Source organism: Eulemur rufifrons, chromosome 2 (genome assembly GCF_041146395.1).
Source record: "Eulemur rufifrons isolate Redbay chromosome 2, OSU_ERuf_1, whole genome shotgun sequence".
NCBI classification, from domain to species: Eukaryota; Metazoa; Chordata; class Mammalia; order Primates; family Lemuridae; genus Eulemur; species Eulemur rufifrons.
The window spans coordinates 3180208-3203618 of record NC_090984.1 but is presented as its reverse complement, the minus strand read 5'-3'; the positions used below and the strand labels follow the sequence as shown (position 1 = coordinate 3203618).

General features: G+C 38.2%; 1 protein-coding gene across 1 annotated transcript in view; it reads left to right on the top strand.

Moving 5' to 3' along the window:
• The window catches only part of LOC138380933 (zinc finger protein 737-like), a 50654-nt gene extending 35940 nt beyond the window's left edge, over positions 1-14714 (top strand). Inside the window, exons 3-5 of the mRNA XM_069465359.1 lie at positions 2950-3076; positions 3588-3683; positions 13230-14714. Coding sequence (XP_069321460.1) covers positions 2950-3076; positions 3588-3683; positions 13230-14710 — 1704 coding nt within the window. The 3' untranslated portion in view covers positions 14711-14714. The remainder of the gene's footprint in view (positions 1-2949; positions 3077-3587; positions 3684-13229) is intronic.
• Positions 14715-23411: the final 8697 nt, after the last annotated feature.

The following is a 23411-nucleotide window of genomic DNA, read 5'->3' as shown; positions in this document are numbered from 1 at the left end:
GACAGCCACGATCACAACTACAGCTTCCTGTACGGTTACTGGAATAGGGTGTTCTTCTCCTTCCTCATACCTAACAGTTAGTCCATAAAGGACAGGTTCTGTCACACCTGGATCCAGGATCAGCTGCCCTACCAGGGCATTTCCATTTTCTCTGCTGACCTCACAGAGCCAGCCTGATTCTTTCCTGCCTGGATCAGCATGGGGACATCAGCCCAAGCTCACTGGGGACCCTCTCACCAGCATGTGGGAGGCTTGTGGACATTTGGGGATGTTCTTCCATGCTGGGGTCAGGATGACAGGATATAATTCCCCTCCATTTCAAGGAAGAGGAATAAGTCATCCAAGGTTTGTTCCTCCTCGCATAGAAAAGAATCCCCCTTGTTGGTGTCCAGATTGGAGTTGCTGCAGTTTCCTGGTACTTCAGTGATAAACAAGGAGGAGGTCTTGAGACACAAACTGATAGATCAATCAATTCTTTCCATTTCATATGAGCATTAGAGGAACAAGTAAAGCAGGCATGGTTCCTCCTGTCCAGTCTAGAGCAAATGGTTAAATGGTTGAATTCAGCATCATGTAGTCAAGACGAGGAAGTTGCTCAGACTTTTGCTTCATTTGGGCCATTTTCCTTATGTTGTGAGTTCTGTTGTCAGCACACAAAGGCCATCTATGAAGAGAAGAGTTGTTTTAATTTGTCTTTATTGCTTTTACCTTGTTAAGAATAAATATTTAGCTAGTTCTAATATAATTCCAGAAAAACTTAAATGTTTTTTATTAAAGTGCTTATTATTGTATGTTATAAAATGTACGAAGAAGCCTAGGGTGGTGATTCACACCTGTAATCCCAAAATTCTATGACTTAGTGTGGCCTGGAATAACAAATAGTTTATATGCACAATAAAGGCTGAGAGGCAATGCTTAGCTAAGTGTTTTCAGCCCCAGGTTCCAATTAGGATCACGTGTCCAGTTTGAAGAAACACCATCACCTGTGCCCTCCCTGCAGATTCTATTTGTGGGGGTTGAAGCATCTATGTGGTTTTAATTAAGTGCCCCACCTGATGCTAAAGTGAGTCCAGAGTCAAGCACGAGGGCTCCCAGATATATTTATGAAAGTTGAGTGCAGCTTTTGTTCCACGGGGACCTCACAGAGTCTTCTCTGCATGGATTTGTGTGGTGCAGGGCAGCACAGCCCAGCCCACGTGCCCACTGCTGTAGCAGGTATTGCTGGTGTCTGTGGTAGAGGAGGGCACCTGTGGGCAGGAAGGGAGAGAAATCACTCATTGGTCTTCATGTAGAAGCTCCATGTTCATGACTCTGTGATGAAGGACAGGGAAGGGTGGACTTTTTGCACTTCAAGGTCCCTCTGCCTGTGGGTGTAGTCGTAGCAGATGAAGGGCCTGTGCTGATGCCATTGATGGCACTTTATCAAAATGCAGATGTGATTTGTCCAGATCCTCTCACCTGAGAAAAAGTTCCAGAGAAGGAAGAGGAAGAAATGGCTGGTTCTTATGTACAGGTCCCAGGTCCAGAACTATGTTCATGTGTCATCCTGAAATGTCATGTGTTTAGAATGAAAATCTTTCTCTCTCTTGTGATGTTCTGGCCTAATGAGTTTGTTTCAATGATTCTTTTGTCCTTTTTTCTTATAATGGTCAAGGTGCTCTGAAAAATCTTCCCTGTATAGCAGAGCTTTCTATTCATTCTCTCCATCCAGGCCCCTTATGTGCCATGAACACATCTCAAAAAGTTTATGAGCTGCAATATAGAAAATGTTCCCTTTGTGGCTGTCAAACATGGGATCATGTGGCTGCCTAAGATTCTTATTTGGGATAGGGTCAGGTCCTTGGGTATCTGTGAGGAAGGGGAACATGAAACTGTTTAGGTTCCATGTGGATGCTCCATCAGCTCTGTGCATAACAGGATGAAGTAAATGTGCTCTTAAAGTGCTGACATTAATTGCCTAGAATAACTCAAGAGTTTTAAAAAAGAATAATTAGAGAAGACTTGCTTTCTAGGATGCTAAGAAAAGACTTTACATACACTATTAGAGATTATAAATCATGGGAGATACACGTAGCTTGAGGTTTGCATACAATTGAGTTTCCTCATGATTAGATTCAAATTATGATTTACTTTTTTGGGCCACTATCATCACAGCAATGATGTTGTGTCCGCCTATGTGAATCAGCACCTGATACCAATTTGCTCTATTATGGTAGTTAATTTTATACACTTAGTTAAGATGCTCTTTAACAGATTTTTTCCACTATAAATTATTTTTCTCCATTAATACACACCTTGGGGAGATGTGTGTAAACCATCACATTGAATCTGGAAGTTCCCCTTTGTTCTTAGATTCTGTTTCATACAGCTTGCTTTGGAAAAGGAAGGCTCTCATCTTTATTTACTGGTCTGATAAACTGAGATAAACCCAGGCTCTACCACTTGGTGGATGTTTTACAAAACATCCTCCTGGGCCAGAAGCATTGGCATCACTCATGAGCTTGCCAGAGACTCAGGCTTCATCCCATATCTTCTGAATCAAACTCTGCATTTTAACCAGATCTTCCATTCATTGTTGTACACATTAAAATTTGAGAGGTACCTTCTAACCTACCATGACTTTTCTATCAGAGAAATATACACAACTTAATCATGTCTGATGTAAACAAGGCACTCCAAGATGCTCATGGCTGTGTGAGTGGCCTTACTTTTATGCTGCATTATCTAAAAAATATAGTATCTGCACTGTTTTTGTGAATGTTATACTGTCCTCTTTCCCCAGACTTACAGAATACATTAGGAAATACTTTTTTGTTAAAATTATCTTATGGGATAATTCCAGTCACTTGTATAAGTCAGAACCAGTTCTCTTTATTCTCTCATTTCACCAGGACTGAAATTATCTCTGCCCATGGCTCCTTGGTAAGTATGTGTATTTTTTTCTTCCAGGCACTGTTGACATTCATGGATGTGGCCATAGAATTCTCTCTGGAGGAGTGGGAATGCCTGGACCCTGCTCAGCAGAATTTGTATTGGGATGTGATGTTAGAGAACTACACAAACCTGGTCTCCGTAGGTGAGGATAACTTCAATACATCATTCCCATTCCACACTAATAATTTCATAATTTTTGTAAATTATTTTCTGGGAGTTTCTGCTTTGCATGAATGAGTTTCTGATCCTTGTTTCCAAGAGAAACTTGGGGATTTTTGATGTAGAAAAGAAAATATTCAAAGTGTTTTATCTTGATGTTAATCTCAACTCTTTTTGAGCTGGAAATCTGTATCTTTCATTCTACATACATTAGTAGGAATTGCAGAAATGTAGTGGCAGAAAATATTGTTGCCCATACCTTGAAATGCAATTTCCACCACCAATTTTTGATTCCGTAGTACTGGGTAGTGGAGCTAAGAACCCACAGATTTTAAGTGCTTTCTAAGTATTCTAAAGTTTCTGTCAGGAAAGAGTATTTGGGGATTATTTTTCTACAATTTTCTATATGTTTTCTTTTCTCTACTGAGCACAGTACTAGATTGGTAATTGGAGAATCCCAGTAAGAGTCATGTGAATTTTTTCTAATAAAATAGGTCTTGCTGTCTCTAAACCAGACCTGATCACCTGTCTGGAGCAAAGAAAGGAACCTTGGAAGGTGACGAAATACATTGCAGTAGCCAAATACCCAGGTAGGTGGGAGAGAATGAAGCAGATGGCACAGGTGGGAGAGGTCCAGAATTTAAGAAGGAAGCCAGACCTTAAAATGGGGTTTTGGAAGCTGTGCTTCAGTGAAAATGATTTCTAGGAGGCCTGGGTTTCTTTGCCTGGGTCTCACATAAGGGCATGTCTTGTCTTTGTGTTTTAATTCCCTAAGCACTAATTCCCCATCAGTGATGTTCCTTGAAGGTTACAGTGAGAACCAAAGTTCTGTTCGTGGCTTACAAGGGACAGCAGGGTCTGAGTCCTGTTCTTTTGCCTTTCAGGACATGGTAATATCTGTGTATTTTTGAGGAAGTCTCTGTGAAACAATTTTTTCATTTTCCTTTTGCGTCATATCTGACATGTGTGAGTGAAGTTGTGACATTAGTACTTGGTTCAGGTATCCCAGGGACGCCACAAACAGATGTGGTATGTTTTCTGCTTTATGGTTTCCTATCCTGTGGAGGTTTTAAATGTAATTTTACGGGAAATTCATACTCAGTAATTTATCAGAATTCTCTAAGTATAGGAAGTCAAATGTTCTTTTACTTCAAAATTCTGTTTTTGTATCAACTATGATAAATAATTTAAATTCTATATGTTCATATTCCTCAACTTTAATATAGCTTAAGGTACCTTTTTTCTGCATTTCTTAAATATAGTATGTGTTTGGGAAGCTTAGAACGTTGCTGAGCATACATTAAACTCCCAATATTTACTTTATATTTTAATCACTGTCATTTTATAGTTTTCTCTTACTTAGTTTGAAGTTCACTGGAACTGTCTCATTTATACACACAGACACACACACACACACATGTGGATGTGTAACATTTTTTTACAAATAAAAGTTATATATAATTATTTCACGTTTGTATACATTGTGAAATGATTGATAAAATCAAGTTAATGAATATGCCTATCACCTCACAATCACCTTTTTTTTTTTTGTTTGTTTGTTTGTATTGAGAACACTTAAGGTCTACTGTCTTGGCAAATTTCAGGATACAAGTTATTATTAACTATAGCCATGGTGCTATACATTAAATCTCCAAAGTGTATTCATCAGATAAAAGTTTGCGCCCTTTGAACATCTATTTTCCCCACCACAGGCCCTGGAAACCACATTTGTATTCTCTACCTCAATCTTTTTAGCTTCCCTACATAAGTGAGATCATGCACTATTTGTCTTTCTGTGCCTGGCTTATTTCAGTTAGCGTAATGTCCTTCAGGACCATCTGTGTTTGATGAAATGGCTGAATAATATTTTTTGTGGCTAAACAATATTCAGTAGACCATATATATACTGTGTATATATATCATATTTTCTTTATCCATTCAGAATATTACAAACAGCTTGTTTTCATATCTTGTCAATTGTGAATAATATTGCAAGGAACATAGGAGTACAGATATTTCTTAAAGATATTGATTTTTTTTTTTATTTTAGAGTCTCACTTTGTTTCCCAATCTAGAATGCTGTGGCATCAGCCTAGCTCACAGCAACCTCAAACTTCTGGCTCAAGCCATCCTCCTGCCTCAGCCTCCCGAGTAGCTGGGACTACAGCACATAAAACCATGTCTGGCTAATTTTTTCTATTTTTAGTTGCCCAGCTAATTTTTTCTATTTGTAGTAGAGATGGGGTCTTAGTCTTGCTCAGGCTGGTCTCGAACTCCTGAGCTCAAGCGATCGTCCCGCTTTAGCCTCCCAGAGTGCTAGGATTACAGACATGAGCAACCACATCCAGGGAAAAATACTGATTTTATTTCCTTTGGTTATATACACAGAAGTGGGATTGCTGAATTGTATGGCAATTCTAATTTTTCATTTTGAGTAGCACCTCCATACAGGTTTTCATAATGACTCCACCAATTTACAACCCGCCGACAGTATAAAGGATTTCTTTTTCTTCACATGCTTGTCAAAACTTGTTATCTACTCTTTTTGATATTAGCCATGCTAACATGTATGAAGTGGTATTTTAACATGATTTTGAAGTGCCTAATGATTAGTGATGTTGAGCATCTTTTCATATATGTATGGCCATTATATGTCTTTGTTGGGAAAAGATCTTTTCAGTCTTTCTCCTATTTTTCAATTGGGTTATTATCATTATTACTGTTTTTGTCTCTTACCAGACATATGGCTTGCAACCATTTTCTCCCATCCTTTATGTTTTCTTGTTTCATTGTCTACTTTGCTGTACAAAAGCTTTTTTAGATTATTGCAGCCCACCTTATTTATATTTACTTTTGTGGTCACATGTTTGATGTCGTATCCAAAAAATTCATTGCCAAGGTCATTCATTATCAAGGAGGTTTTCCATATGTTTCTTTTATGATTTTTAAGGATTTGTGCTTTATATAAGTCTATATTTTGAATTAATTTTTGGATATGGTATACAAGAAATGGTGTAATTGTATTTTTTCTTCTGAGTATCCAGGTTTTCTAGCACCAAGTAGTGAAGTATTGGTGAGACTATAGTTTCTGCACTGTGTGCTCTGGGTGCCCCTGTCAAAGATGAGTTGACTTTGCATGCGTGGATTTTTTTTCTGGGCTCTCTGTTTTGTTCCATTGGTTTTTTTGTCATTTTTTAATGCATGTTCTAGTCTGTTTTTATTAGTATAGTATTGAAATTAGTTTGAAATCAGAAAGTATGAGGCCTCCAGCTTTGTTCTTCTTCCTCAGTATTATGTTGGCTACTGACAATATATTGTAGTTCCATAAAAATTTTAAGATTGTGTTTTTTATTACTGTGAAAAAATGCCATTGAAGTTTTGATAGGGAGTCCATTGAATCTTTAGATGACATTGCATAATATGGCACTTTACCAGTATTTTTTCTGCTAGTATATAAACCTGTGAAATCTTCACATTTATTTGTGTCTTCAGTTTCTTTCATCACCAACTTATATTTTTCAGTGTACATCACTTTCACCTTTTTAGTTAAGTTTAGTGCTAAAATGTTTATTATTTTGATGCTACTATAAATGAGATTATTTTCTTTTTTATTGGATAGTTTGTTACTGCATGAAAACACAAGTGACATTTGCACGTTAATTTAATATTCTGCTCATTTACTCAGTGTATTTTTAGTTGAAACAGGTTTTTTTGTACTCTTTACGGTTGTCTATATAGAAGATCATGTCATGTATAAATAGTGATTTTTTTTCTTTTCTGTTTGATGGCTTTACAAAATTTTTTTCCAATATTTTTGCCTAAGACTTCCAATGTTATGATAAATAGAAGGATTGAAAGTGTGTACAATACAGCCTTGCATTTGTGTCTGTGCATTTGAGGATCAAATGTGTCATCCACTTTTCAGAAACCAATTTCAGCAGGTAAAGATCTTTCCTTTTTGGGTCCACAGCTTGCTGGGTTCTCCTCTGGACTTGCAAAGAATAGGGGTTCTAGCTGGCTAACAAGGCTGCTTCTGGGTCAGCTTTGATGCTTCCCTTTAGTGGGTCTGTTACTAGGGGCTTGGACAGTTGTCAATTCTGTCTTGTTTCTGGGCAGACTGGATTGCCCTCGGGACTTTGATCTGTAGGGCAGGAAGTTACAGTTGGGTCTGCATATGGTGGGGAGGGTGTCAAGTATATGTATGGGTGTGGCTCCTACTGAATATGTGAGAGGTTTTCCCCAGGGCACGGTGTTGGTCCCTAGGTGTGCAGCACTGGCCTTGCACTGTGGCTGAGAGAACTGGAACTGAGGTACAGCTGCTTCAGAGACCACAGTGAATGCCAAGGTCTGTAGGCCTGCCTCCATGGACACAAATGGACATTCCCTGCAGGCCTCTGGAGAGGGAGGATCATCCTAGACCGTGGCTGGGAGGAGCTGAAGTTGCTTATAGAGTCACTTCAGAATTCTCAGTGGTACCAAGTGGAGTGAGCCATTTCTTGGTCTGCATCTAAGACCAGGGATTCTCAAGTTTACCACCTGAATGAGGGCCTGCCTTCTCAAAATGACCCTCTTTGGTCTTGGGCTTTAGTATTATTTTACAACCTCCCTCCTGTAACTCAAAGCTTTTATAAAAGCACTTAGATTTTGAGATGGGGCTCTCCTAATACCACCCAGGGTGGTCTCAAACTGCTGGACTAAAGTGATCCTATTTCCTTCGCCTCTGAGTAGCTGGAATTACATGTTTGAGCTACTGTGCCTGGCTTTCATAAAGTCACTTTTGTCCATGGATGGCTGCCAAATTTTAATTGCTGTGGGGAGACAGAAAAGTAGGAGACTTCCTATTTCACCATGTTGTTAATATCACTCTCTCTGTATAGTCTCACTTTCTATTTTGTTCTATATCAAATTTTACATCTAAACATTTCTTGTTTTGCAATGACATGTTATTGCATTTGTTTTTTAAGTTATGTCATTTGACATAAGTTTATTGTGTGTTTTGTTTTACCTACACTTTATAATTTTGGTTGAAATTGCAGCTTCCTATATACACTTTATCAATGTCTGGTTTAATTAAAATACAAATCAGCCATATCTCTATAGAAAATTATATACATTTTTTACCTATACGTTTATATATTTGGGAACCCTGATTTATAATATGTGTGTGTGTATAATAGTTTTATATATAAAATATATGTCACACTCTAAGTGCCTTTATAAGAGCTTTGGGATCTAGGATCCCAAATATAAAAACATTTTTGATATATATAAATTATAGGTTTCCAGTGAATGAAACTTTGTATTATTTAGTGTCCTTCTTTGTCTCGTGACAGTTGTGGCATAAAGTAGTGTGTTTTATGAAATAGGACAGCTTTTGACTCAAAATGTATTTTGCCTATTATGATTGGGACTCTCCTGCTCTCATTTGCTTAACCATTGCATGGAGTGTGTTTTTCCGTCCTGCCACTTTCAGTCCATTTTTTTCATTACATCTAATGTGAGTCTGTTATAAAGAGAATATAGTTGGATCTTGTTTTTGAATTTCCTTAAACTCCTTTACTCAGTTTTTTTCTTTTTATTGGGAATTTAGTCTATAAATATTTAAATAATTGTTTGAATGGGAAGGGCTTACTATTGCCATGTTATTAACTGTTTTCTTTGCTTCTTGCAGGTATTTTGTCCTTCTTTTCCTCATTTTCTGTCGTTTGTGTCTCCTTGATTTTTGTAGTGACTTGCTTTGGTCCTTTCTTTTTTAAACATGTATCACTACAGGTATTCTATTGTGGTTACCATGTGGATTACATAAGAGCTCTTATAGTTACAACAATATACTTTAAACTTGTAAGTAACAACTCTTTTTTACTTGTATACAAAAATTCTTCTTCATTACATCTGCCTTAAAATTTATGTTATTGATGTCTCTAATTGTATCTTCTTATACTGTATATCCATTAACAGATGTTTCTTTTCTTTCTTTCTTTCTTTTTTTTTTTTGAGACAGAGTCTCACTCTGTTGCCTGCACTAGAGTGCTGTGGTATCAGCCTAGCTCACAGCAACCTCAAACTCCTGGGCTTAAGCAATCCTTCTGCCTCAGCCTCCTAAGTAGCTGGGACTCCTGGCATGAGCCACCATGCCTGGCTAATTTTGTTCTCTATATATTTTTAGCTGTCCAGATAATTTCTTTCTATTTTTAGTAGAGATGGGGTCTCGCTCTCGCTGAGGCTGGTCTCGAACTCCTGACCTTATCGATCCTCCTCCCTCAGCCTCCCAGAATGCTAAGATTACAGGCATGAGCCACTGCACCCAGCCTAACAGATGTTTCTGATCATTTTTGTGCTTTTATCTTATAAACTTTAAAGCATGATTAAGAGCATTTTCTGAACCTTTATTCTAATACTGCAGAACTTTATTTAGATGTAATTGCATCACTTTCTCAGACAGGGTTTCTTTTATTTCAGAATATTAAGGGGATACAAATATTTTTGGTTACATGAATCACTTTTGTGATGCTTGAGTCATGACTACAGGTGTACCCATCACCCAAATATTGTTCATTGTACCCATCAGGCAGGTTTTTGTTTCTCTCCTTCTTCCCCCTGCCCCCTGCCCCCTGCTTGATTTCCACCAAATTTTACTTTACTCTATGCACATGTGTGCTCATCAATTAGTTCCAATTTAATAATGAGTACATGTGGTGTTTTTCCAATCTTGAGATACTTCACTTAGGATAATTGTCCCAAGTTACATGTAAATGATTGCAAAAGGCATTAATTGATCTGTTTTATGCCTGAGTAGTACTCCATGGTAGAAATATACCACATTTTATTAATCCAATCATAAATTGACGGGCACTTGGGTTGATTCCACACCTTTGCTATTGTGAATTGTGCTGAAGGAAGTATTTGAGAGCAGGTGTCTTTTTGATAGAAAGACTTTTCTTCTTTTGGGTTGATACCTAGTAGTTGGATTGCGGGATCAAATGGTAGGTCTACATTTAGTTCTTTGAGAAATCTCCATATGTTTTCCATAGAGGTTGTACTAATTTTCAGTCCCACCAACAGTGTGTAAGGATTCCTTTATCTCTGCCTCCATGCCATCATCTCCTGCTCTCGTGTGCAGTGTGTCTGCATGGATTCTGAGCAGCTCCCCAGTGAGCCCAGAGGTCTGCAGTGGATGGGGAAGACTCCTCACAGTTCAAGCTGCCTGCAACCTTTATTCCTCTCCTAAAAAGCAGTGCTACTTCAATTTTGCTGTCTTCTCCTCTTCCCAGTAGTGTGAATTGTATTGGGACCCCTGGCTTAAGCTCTGAGGTGGGTGGTGCTTATAAGAGTCAGCTACACCTTGTTGGATTAAGTCAGTAGGTGCTGTAATGGCTACATGGTCATTCTCCCTGTCAGTGATTGATGCTTTCAGGAAAGAGCCAAGTACAGAGGGGTTCTTTTGTGCCTGGAATAGGCTTCAGCCCTTTAGGAGAAGCATTTGACTATCCCAGACAGTGGGAGGGGCCTGCAGTCCCCAGGGGATTGCTTACTCTCCACCACAAGAGAGGAGAGTGGGAGAGTGAGGCTGGGTGGGGTTAGGTTGAGCAAGCCTGGAAGGCTCTGCAAAGTCTTGGCAGGGCTCAGAGTCCTATTTCAGGGCCCTGGGAAAAGCCACTGGGAGAGGGGCCAAAAAGATCTATTAAAACTAAAAGGACTGCTTATGGGGGAGGGGCTTTCTGTAGCTCACCAACTGGCCCTTGGAGTGAGCTCTGCCCGTCTCTCATTACCCCTGCCCTGAGGGGCTCCCTCCAGTGTCTGTTTGCAATTGGGCACAGAAACATGCTGCACTCAGCCACAGTGGGAACACAGGCTGGGAACTTTATGCGAGGGATACACTCTAGTCTGACAGCGTGACTTTCCTGTGGGGGTACGGGCATTTCACCAGATTTCTGTGGCTCAAACCCCCACTGTACTCTCGCATCATTTCTTCCCATGTGGGCTCCCTTGCCTACCAAGTTAGTCTCTCAAATCTCTCCATTGTGCCCCCTGGGAATTCACTCAAGTCGTGGGGGCACAGGATCCAGCCTGTGTGTCTTCTTCACTGGCATGTGTCTGCACAGAGTACCACAGGCAGGGAACTCCCAGACTGGGCACCCCTGGGGCCACCACGGGTCCCCAAAGGTAAAGGTGTGGAGAACACTGTAGGTGATGAGAGGTGGCTGCCCTCCCAGCTGCAGTGGGTGGGGGAAGGAGGAAGAGAGTCAGGAATAGAGCCAGGACCCTGGCTCCTCCAGTCGTCCTCCTTGGAAGGAAGCCTGCATGAAACATCCAAGCTCCAGAGCCACTCCTGTTTCCACACGATTCAGTGGGTTCAGCAGTGCCCATGCTCATAAATGTGGGAACGCTCACATACAACTCAGTAGCCTGCTGATCACCAAAGGTGTGTAGGGAGGGGAAATGCAGTACTCTCTTATTCCTGTTTATTTTTCCTTTTTTGTGTTCTGCTTCACAGTTTCCCCCTGTGAAGTAGGCAGCGGGCTCTGGCACCTCCTCCAAACTACACATGAGCTGTGCCCATTCCTCCCTTTTCTTTATCTAAAACACTTTCTTCCCTCTGGGGTGCTCCAGCAAGTGAGGTCTCTAGTAGGCCCTCTTGCCCTATCCCCTCTTCAGTTAATTATTGTTATATAATTTTGTGTTGTTTTCTAGCATCATTTTATTTTCAGTGAAAGGGGCTTCCTTTGGCACTTCTTGTAGGGCAGACCTAGTGCTGACAGACTCTTTCAGGATCTGGTTATGTTGATAAATCTTTATATTTTCTTCTTTTAGTAGGATAGTTTTGCTAGATACAGTATTTCTGCTGTGCAGTTTTTGTTCTTTAGGCACTGTGACTATGTAACCCAATTTTTTCTGCAGGGCAAAGTTTCTGAAGATAAATGCACTGGTTCTCTCATAGAAGCAAGCTCATAGATGACACATCACTCTTGTCTTGCAGCTTTTCAGATTTTCTTTTCTGTGACTTTCAAAGCTTTGCTCATAATGTCTTGTTATGGGTCTTTTTGTTTATTCTAGTTAAAGTGTGTTGAGCTTCTTGATTTCTTAGTTCTTTTTCTCACATTTTAGAATTGCTCAGTCATTTCTATTTGTGTTCTTGAGCTTCACAGTTTGTTTTCTTTTATACTTTTGGTTGCTGCTCTAATTTTCCTCTATTCATTTAGTTGTCTGTGATTTCATTTCACTCATTGCGCACTATTCATATGGGGCTTTTTAATTTTCTCAGGTAATATATATATCATTATTTCTTTATAGCTAATTTCTGATTATTTATTTTGTTTGTCTTATTGGGCTAGGATATCCTGATACTTTGTGTATATTATGATCTTTGGTTGATATTTGGGGGTTAAATAAAAATTCATCTCTCATATTCTTTAAGAAATGGCTTTGTCCTGGGAGATTCTCATATGAATTACTTGGGCTACAGATTCTTGGAGCCTCCCAAATCTATTCTCATGATGTTTATTCTGTGGAATTGTATGTTTATTTTCCAGGTAAAGTGATTATTCCATGTTTTTTTTAAGGCCCTGTAATTTGCTACACCTATTGTATGCACCTTGTACTGAAGTCTCTCTGCTGCCGTAACAGTCATTTACCTTTGTTTTCAGCAAACCCAGTCTACCTTCCAAAGCACAACACAATTATGTTCAGCATTCTGTGTTATGGGAAACACTAACCAGTCTCTGGAAAGGCCCCTAAAAGTCCAAATATATATATGTGCCACAATTCTCTTTTTCTTTTTGGGGAGAATCCACGAGTTGATTTTTTAAACCCATATAAACCATGCTATATTAATATTAGGAAGGGCAATGGTAGGTAAATGTAACAAACTTTTCTTCCTCTTCTGTGTGGCTTTTGGCATTGTGTTCTCCTAGGATGCTGCAAACTTTTAATTGGTTTTAAAATTAACACAGAAGCAATTTGGTCAGTATATTTTTTATTAATGTTATGTAGCTGTAACTGTATTAGGGCCTGTGGTACTTTACTATGCTATTTTGATAATGTGCTTGCTATAATTTTATATGTTAGATTTATAATAGATGTTCATCTAAGGCTGAAAAAAAACAAGTGGGATAGTTTGTTATTTTTATTTCTTTCAGCTCTGTCTTCTCATTACACCCAAGACCATTTGCCTGGGAAAAATCTGAAAGATTCATTCCAAAAAGTGCTACTGAGAAATTATGAAGGCTCTGGACTTCATAATTTAAGCTTAAGGAAAGACTGGGAAATTGTGGGTGCGTGCCAGGTGCAGGAAGAATGTCATAATGGATGTAACCAATTTTCAATAGCTAGCCATTGCAAAGTCGTCAAATGTAATAAATGTTTGAAAGTCTTCAGAAAATTATCAGAACGAAATAGACATAAGATAAGACATACTGTAGAGAAGACTTTCAAATGTAAAGAATGTGGAAAAGCCATTAACAAATGTTCACACTTTACTGAATATAAAAGAATTCATACTAGAGAGAAACATTACAAATATATAGAATGTGGCAAAGTCTTCAAATCTTGCTCAAGCCGTTCTAATCATAAGTCAAGTTGTGCTGAAGGGAACCCCTACAAATGTGAAGAATGTGGCAAAGCCTTTCACTGGTATTCAGCACTTACCAAACATAAGAGAATTCACACTGGAGAGAAACCCTACAAATGTGAAGAATGTGGCAAAGCTTTTAGCCAGCGTTCACACATGACCACACATAAGAGAATTCATACCGGAGAGAAACCCTACAAATGTGAAGAATGTGGCAAAGCCTTTAACTGGTGTTCAGTACTTACCAAACATAAGAGAATTCATACTGGAGAGAAACCCTACAAATGTGCAGAATGTGGCAAAGCTTTTAACCAGCGTTCATACCTGACCACACATAAGAGAATTCATACCGGAGAGAAACCCTACAAATGTGAAGAATGTGGCAAAGCTTTTACCTGGTGTTCAACTCTGACCTCACATAAAATAATTCATACTGGAGAGAAACCTTACAAATGTGAAAAATGTGGCAAAGATTTTATCAAGCGTTCAAAGCTGACCAGACATAGGACAATTCATACTGGAGAGAAACCCTACAAATGTGAAGAATGTGGCAAAGCTTTTAACTGGTGTTCAACCCTCACCACACATAAAATAATTCATACTGGAGAGAAACCTTACAAATGTGAAAAATGTGGCAAAGATTTTATCAAGCGTTCAAAGCTGACCAGACATAGGATAATTCATACCAGAGAAAAACCCTACAAATGTGAAGAATGTGGCAAAGCTTTTATCCAGCTTTCAAACCTGACCACACATAAGAGAATTCATACCAGAGAGAATCCCTACAAATGTGAAGAATGTGGCAAAACCTTTAACTGGTGTTCAATGCTTACCAAACATAAGAGAATTCATACTGGAGAGAAACCCTACAAATGTGAAGAATGTGGCAAAGATTTTATCCAGCTTTCAAACCTGACCAGACATAAGAGAATTCATACCAGAGACAAACCCTACAACTGTGAAGAATGTGGCACAATTTTTATCCAGCATTCAACCCTGACCAAACATAAGACAATTCATACTGGAGAGAAATCGTACAAATGTGAATGATGTGGCAAAGCCTTTACCAGTGCTCTTACCTTACTATACATGAGAGAATTCATACTGAGAGAAATCCTACAAATGTAAACAATGTGGCACATCTTTTAATAACTGTTCGCATCTTACTTGACATGACAGGGGTGGCCACTAGAACTCAGCCCATACCCATGTATGGAGAGAGGCCCAATAATCTGTGTCTTGGGTAATGTTTTTTTCAAGACTACTGAAACAAGATGCTGACATTAGATGAAGAACCTCTCTGCAAAGAAACCAGATATATCCAGATCTAACCTCCTCAAGCCAAACAGGACCCCCACACTGAACTTGCCTTGATTGTAACTCATTTTATTCCTACTTGAATGCTAAAAATCACACCCAGGGTTGGAGATTTAACATGTTAATGGGACATAAAATGGAAGAAGAAGCATGTAATAGAGCTACAGAGACACAAGAAAATCTTCACTTTTACCTCCTCACACACCATCCTTTTCCCACATAAGCCTCTTTAAAACTCTCCCTGAACTTCCCTTGGGGACTTAGCAAGAGAACATTTCCTGTGTGTTGCCTCACTTATGTTGAACATAAGCCCCAATAAAGCCTTGCTTGTGACTCTCTTCCAGCCTCTGGCTAATTTCTATTGCATAGTGAGCCCAGGGACCTGCACCAATAAAATACCTTCATGGAATTTCCATGATGTTCTTTCAGCTGTAGAGCAATAGCACCCACCTGTATTAATAGCCTGTATGTATGAAAACCATCATTCCACTGAGTCCTCAAAAAATTTTTTATTACAGGGGTGGAAAAGCATAGGCTTTAGGAGGGCATCACATCTCACATTCTGTGGACATGACCTCCTTATGGTGTCCAGTGTGAGTGACTCCCCATTTGCAGCCAGCTGCTCACCAGCCCACAGATCAGAATAGAGAATCTTGTGCAGTGAGGGCTGCATGAAATTCCTTCTGTGCTACCAGAGGCTCTATCTGCTTTTGACATGGAGGGGAAGGGCCTGGGGAAGCCTCATTTTCTTCACATTTTAGGTACAATGCACAGCAAAAGACACTCTAGAAGAAACATTTTGACTTAAAGCAACATGATCGCTTCCCTTTATTTTGCAGTAAAGGGATCCTTAAGAAACAGCTACAATAATCCTAAGCTGGCAATGGGGAAAATGGCAGGAGACTCCAGCATGAGAAAAAGCCCATCACAGGGCCAAGGATCTGCACAGATGACTCAAGGAAGACAAAACTCAAGTTAGATATTAAACAACCCAGAGGTGACTCACAAGTATCATTTGGAAACCTGGAAATGAAAGGAACAATCATTTCGTTTGCCACACAGACACCAGATTCGCAAAAAATCAAAAAGATATTAACACCCTTGGGAGGCAGGGTACATTATGTTGGGGACTAAAATTTCAACATACAAGTTATGGGAGACAGTTAGTCTATTACAACTTCTAAGATTTTATTAACAAAAAGTTTTCATTTACCTCCTACTCACTCTGTCCTTTGTTCCCTTCCTCAATATCTCTCTGTCCGTGTCTTTCTCTTTCTCTATTGTATTCCTCAAACTGAGGAGGCAAGCTCTGAGGCTATGAGCTGCCCTGTGGTAAGCCCCACATGGCAGGGAACTGAGGAAGTGTCCAGGCCAGCAGACAGGGGCGAGCCCAGGATCTGTGTCTACTCTGAATCCTGCCAGTACCCACATGAGTGAGCTTGGAAACTGATCCTCCCCCAATCCAGCTCCAGCTGAGACCACAGCCCAGCCTCATGAGAGACGTTGAGGCAGAGGCTCCCCCCTATACTGTGCCCAGATTCTTGTCCACACAAATTATGAGATATTAAGTAGTTGTTTAAAAGTACTATGTCTTGGGGCAGTGTTGTCAGAGAGAAGCAGGTCACTCCCCTCATGTCTCATGCCCCAGGATCCTCCCTCCCTCTGCTCCTCTCTTCCCCAGGCCCCTTCCAGCCCCACTGGCCCCTTTCCAATCTCCTCTCCCACGGTTACTTCTACCTGTAAGTCTCTGTACCAGGGGTGGCTTCTCCTTGACACACTGTTCCCAGACTTGTGCAGGGCTGGCTACCTGTTGTCATTCTGGTTACAGCATAAGTGTCACCTTAGTGAGGCATTTGGGTCCCTGCATGCAGTTACTCCCCAGCCCTCCTTCCCAACATCCTACGTGATTTTCAATACAGCACTTGCTTTTTTCTTTCACATGTCCTTGCTTTAATCCAGCTGTCCTCAGACTCTGGGCTCCTGGAAGGGGATCAGGGACCACTTGGTCATTTTCAGTACCATATGGTGGGCCGACCAGTGCACCTGGTGCAGGGTGAATAAATGAGGGAGTCTCAAAGCCCCTTTTCTTCTTCTGACCACCTCATAATGGAGATCATTGATAATATCAGGAGGTGCAAGTTGGCACAGGAAGCATTTATTAGCATTCTGAACAGGGATCTCTGTCGAGGAGAAATTCTCTAAGAAGACACTTATCTCATATATATTGGAAACCCTCTGCCAGCTTAGGTGACAACCACAAGCATTTTAACTCTGCCCAGGCAGAATTCTGGCTGGGCTGGTGAAAAAAGAGCCTAACTCTGAGAGACTGAAATCTGGGCATTCCAGATATTCACGCATTTACCCAGGGAGCATTTATTATGTTAAATCATGTACATCACACTGTGCCAAGGGCAATAGAAGTTCAATAGAATTTATTAAGGCACACTCACCCTTTACGAAACACATTCTTATGAGATGCTCTGAACCTCCTGTATTGCGTATAACCATTCTAGTGGGTGTTGATTATTTTATTATTGTGGTTTGATTTTCATTTCCCTAATGAATAATATGTTTAGCATATTTTACATGAAAATTTTTACATCTTAGGAAAAATGTCTATTTAAATACTTTGTCCATTTTTAATTGGTAAACTTTTTTATTACTAACTTGTAAGAGATTCTCTCTACTAGATCTTTTTTTTTTTTTTAATTTCATCTTGTTATGGGGGATACAGAATTGCAGGTTACATACGTTGCTCCTGTACCGCCTTTCCCCCCAAGTCAGAGCTCCAGGCGTGTCTGTTCCCCAGGTCGTGCGCATTGCACCCATCATGTAGGTATATATCCCTCCCTTTGCCACCCCCGCTTCCCGAGTCAGCATCTTCAAGTGTTACCACTCCCCACATGGTGCGCAATGCACTCATTGTGTAGGCATACCCCCATCCCCTCCCCCATCCCCCACCTCAGTCTGATATCCAATTGGTGTCGATCCCAGATTTGTATTTAGGTGATGATCAGGGAAACCAATTTTCTGGTGAGTACATGTGATGCTTGTTTTTCCATTCTTGGGATACTTCACTTAATATAATGGGTTCCAACTCTCTCCAGGAGAACCATAGAGATGTCGTATCTTCATCATTCCTTATAGCTGAGTAATATTCCATGGTATACATATACCACAGTTTACTAATCCAATCATGTATTGATGGGCATTTGGGTTGTTTCCACATGTTTGCTATTGTGAGTTGTGCTGCTATAAACATTCGGGTACACGTGTACCCTACAGAATGGGAAAAAATTTTTACATACTAGATCTTAAACTGATATATAATTTAAAATATTTTCTCAATAAGGAATTTTTCCTTTAATATTTATTATTATGTTCAAATAATATTTTTAATTTCTTAAGGTATAATTGATTATGTTTTTTCTTTTCTTGATTGTGCTTTTGGTGTAACATCTAAAAAAATCTTTCCCAAACTAAAGATCACAAAAAGGTGCTCTAATATTTTTCCCAAAATTTTGCAGTTTCATGTCTTACATTTAGGTATGTAATCCATTTTGAGTATTTCTGTATGTGTGTAATTTGGATTAGGGGTCCAACTTCATTTTGTTGCATGTGGATATTTAATTTTTCCATTATCATTTGTTGAGCAGAATTTTTTCTCATAATTATTTGGCATCTTTGTCAAAATGAATTTTACCACAAATTAATGTGTTTACCAATGGACCTTCAATTCTATTTTTTTAATCTACAAAAATCTATCCTTATGCTAGTACTATACATTTCACTACTGTAACATTGAAGCAATTCATACCAGAAGTTTTTGAAAATTCTTGTGTGTATATGATTTTATTTTCATATGAATTTTAGGGGGAGCTTCTCAATTTCAATTAAAGGAAAGTTATTTGGAAATTTGCATTGAATTCATAGATCAATTATTTGGGTATTTTGATGTTACTATTAATTATTGTTACCCTTGGACATTGAATATATCTCAATACCTTCAGTTCTTTGATTTCTTTCAGCATTTTTAATAACTTTTTCATATAAAGTACTTGCACTTCTTTTTAAAAATTTATTTCTAAATGCTTCTTTTTGATGCTATTATTAATAAAATGATTTTCTTAATTTAATTTCCATTTGTTGATTTCTTTCATATAAAAGTACATTAAATTTTGTTTGCTGATCTTATAGCTTGTGACAATGAACTTGTTTCTTACCTTAATGAGTTTTTTAAATTAAATCCCTTACACATTTTTATACAGTGTTATGAAATATGTGATAAAAGGCTGTTCTGTTTTTTCTTTCCTAAAGAATTTTATTTATGTTTCAAATACAATTTTCTGGCTAATACTTCCAGTACAATGTTGAAAAGACAACTAAAGGAGGAAGTTCTTGTTCCCAAAGTTATGGGTAAAGCACCCAGTCTCTAATTATTAAGAATGATATTAGCTGTAGGTTTTCGTAGATGCATTTTAGCAAGTCCCAGAAATTCTCTTCTAGTAATTTGCTGGGAATTTTATCATAAATAGGTGTTGGACTTGTCAAAGTTTTCTCTGCCTATTTAAATTATTACTTTTTTATTCAAATAATATTTTGCAATACATTGGTTGAATTTTGAATAATAATCTAACATTGCATTTGTGAAAAAATCCTACTTAGTCATACTATATGATCATTATATGTTGCTGAGTTCAATTTACTAGTATTTAGGAGGATATCTGTGTCTGTATATTTATGGAATATTGGCCCATATTCTTCTTTACTTGTGATACTTTTGTCTGGTCTTCACATCATGGTATACTGGCTTATCAAGGAATTGGGAACTGTTACATCTACTGCTGAACGTTTTTATAAAGAATTAATATTAGTTCATTAAATATTGATGGATTTTACAATTTAAGCAATTTGATACTGAACTTTTCTATATGGAAATATTTTTAAGTATTTTCTTTTTATTATTATATGACTGTTTATATATTCTGTTTCATTGTATATGTCTATTCGTATCAATTTCTTTAGTTTACTGTCATAATTTATGGCTATCAATACATTTATTTCTATTTTGTTGTATTTCCTAAAAATGAAAATTTTAGGCACTTGACATGGAATTATCTGGAATCAAAATAAAGAATGAATCTTTAGCCCAAGCAGTAAATGGCTCAAAATTCTCTCCATTGTTAGAATAATGAATATGAATATGATTTTATTACTTAAAACTCAGGTTTATGAGGTGTAGAATAAGAACACACCTGTAAGTTCCAGGGTCCCATCCACCACCTAGGGCATTAGAATGCTTCTCCTGAGAAACTAAAGCTGGTTGCAGGACCCAAAAACAAAACTGAAGCTTGTTCCTCCCAGCAAGGATCACCTACTGACAGGGAGGTCAATTTGCATGCCCTTTTATTACATTTACTGACTCATCATACAGGTTGTGGTCAATTCTTTGCCAGAAGCACCACCTACTGGCTCAGATATTAAACAGCGCATGTCATTATCTATACAAAAGAAAATACAAAGGTAAGAAGGCACAGCTGCTCCAGATGAGAAGGAATCAGCAAAAGAACTCTGGAAGTATGAAGAATGAAATGGTAACATCAGTTCTCTAGCAATGAATACCAAACCAAAATCAGAACATTGAAATTACAGATGAAGAACTTTGGACATGGATTGTAAGTAGCTCAAGGAAATGCATGAGAAAGTGGGAACCCAACACAAAGAAACCACACACACACACACACACACACACACACAAAATGGAGGAAATGAATTAAAAATTCACTAAAGAAATTGAAATACTAAAAATCAAACAACTTTTGGAAATGAAAAACTCATTTAATGAATTACAAAACAGTGAAAAACCTTAAGAAACAGTTAGATCAAGCATAAGAAAGAATAGCACAGCTTGCAGACAACATCTTTCAATTCCACAAGTCAGTCACACAAAGAGAACAGAGAAATAACACAAAAGAGCAAAGCCTATAAGAAATACACGAGTATCTAAAGAGGCCTAACATAAGAATCATATCTATTCGTGAGGGTGAAGAAGAAAATACACATGGGTTGGATAATCTATTCGAGGGAATAATTGAAGGAAATTACCTTACTCTTGCCAGAAATTTAGATAGTCAGGTACAAAAAACTCAAAGGACTCCTGGGAGATTCATCACAAAGAGAAAAACATCACAACACATAGTCATCAGACTGGACAAAATAAACATGAAAGAAGCCCTCCTATGAGCCATAAGGTGAGAGCAGCAAGTGACTTACAAAGCAAAGCCCATCAGTGTAACTGCAGATTTCTCAACTGAGACCTTACAAGTTAGAAGGGACTGTGGCCCCATTCTCAGTCTTCTCAAACAATAATGCCCAGCCTCAAATTTTGTATGCTGCAAAACTAAGTTACATATATGAGGGGGAAATAAATACTTTCTCATACAAGCAAACAGATGAAGGAATTTGTCAAAACAACAGTAGCCCTGCAAGAACTATTCAAAACTGTGTTACACATGGATCAGAACAATAGACACCAGTGCAAAATCATCTAAAAGCTAAAGGTCAAAGGTCAGACACCACAGTGGCTGAAGGCATAAAAAAAAGAAACAAAGTTCTATTCAACAGGATGAACAGAAATCCACCCCACTTATCAATTATTTCAATAGATGTGAATGGCTTGAAATGCCCACTGAAGAGATATAGACTGGCTGAATCGATAAATGTATAGAAGCCAAATATCTGCTGTCTTCAGGAAACACATCTACCCACAAGGACTCATTCAGGCTCAAGGTGATGGAATGCAAAAGAATATTCCATGCAAATGGAAACCAAAAGAAAGCTGGTATAGCAGTTTCCATATTAGATAATGTAGTCTTCAAATCAACAAAAGAAATGAAAGACAAAGATGGTCATTATATAATGGTAAAGGGAACAATTCAACATGAAGACATAACAGTGTTAAATATTTATGTACCCAACAAAGGTGTGCCCAGATTCATAAAGCAAAACCTACTTGATCTAAACAAAATAATAAAGAAAAGCACTGTAATATCTGGAAACTTTAATACCCAAATGATGGAATAGGAGAGATCTTCCAAACAGAAAATAAACAAAGAAACATTGTACTTAAACAGAACTCTAGAACAAATGGGACTAACAAATATTTACAGAACTTTCTACATGAAAACCACTGAGTATACATTCTTCTCATCACCTCATGGGACACTCTCTAAGATTGAGCACATCCTACACCACAAAACATGTCTCAAATTATTAAAAAAATAGAAATTATAGTATTGATCTTCTAAGACAACAGTGGAATAAAATTAGAAATCACCTCCAACAGAAACACTCATCTCTACAGAAAGTTATGGAAACTAAACAATATACTCCTGAATGATTATTGGATCCAGGAGGAGACTAAGACAGAAATCAAAAGATTCTTTCAACTAAATGATGAGGAGGACACAAATTATCAAAATCTCTGGGACACAGCGAAAGCAGTCCTGAGAGGACTTCATAGCCTTAAATAACCTACATCCAAAAGATTGAAAGATCACAAACCCACAATCTAATGAATCGACTCAAAGAGCTGCGTAAAGAAGTGCAAACCAATCCCAAACCCAGCAGAAGAAAAGCAATAAACAAGACTAGAACAGAACTAAATGAAGTCCATAACAAAAGAAGTATATGAAAGATTAATGAAACAAAAAGTTGATTCTTTGAAAAGACAAACAAAATTGACACACCTCCCACTAGATTAACCAGAAGCAGAAAAGAAAGGACTCTAATAAACTCAATCAGAAATAAAAAAGAAATTACAACTGATATCACAGCAATACAAAATATCATTTCTGAATACTATAAAAATCTCTATGCACATAAACTTCAAAATGTGGAGGAAATGGACATATTCTTAGAAACACACAATCTCCCTCGGCTCAATGAAGAAGAAATAGAATTCCTGAACACACCAATATCAAGTACTGAAATTAAAGCAGCAATGAAAAACTCTTCCTAAAAAACATGACCTGGACCAGAGGGTTTCACACCTGAATTCTACCAGACCTACTAAGAAGGACGGGTGCCTATACTACAGAAATTATTTCACAATATTGAGAAGGAAGGAATCTTCCCCAACACATTTCATGAAGCCAACGTCACCCTGATAGCAAAACCATGAAAGAACTCACCAAAATGAAAACTACAGATCAATATCCCTTAGGAATATAGATGCAAGAATACTTGATAAAATCCTATCAAAACAAATTCGGCTCCCTATAAAAACAAAATCCATCATGCCCAAGTGGGCTTCATTCCAGAGATGCAGGGATGGTTTAATATATGTAAATCTATAAATCTAATTCACATATAAACAGAAGTAAAAAACACCATACGATCCTCTCAATAGATACAGAAAAAATATTTGATAAAA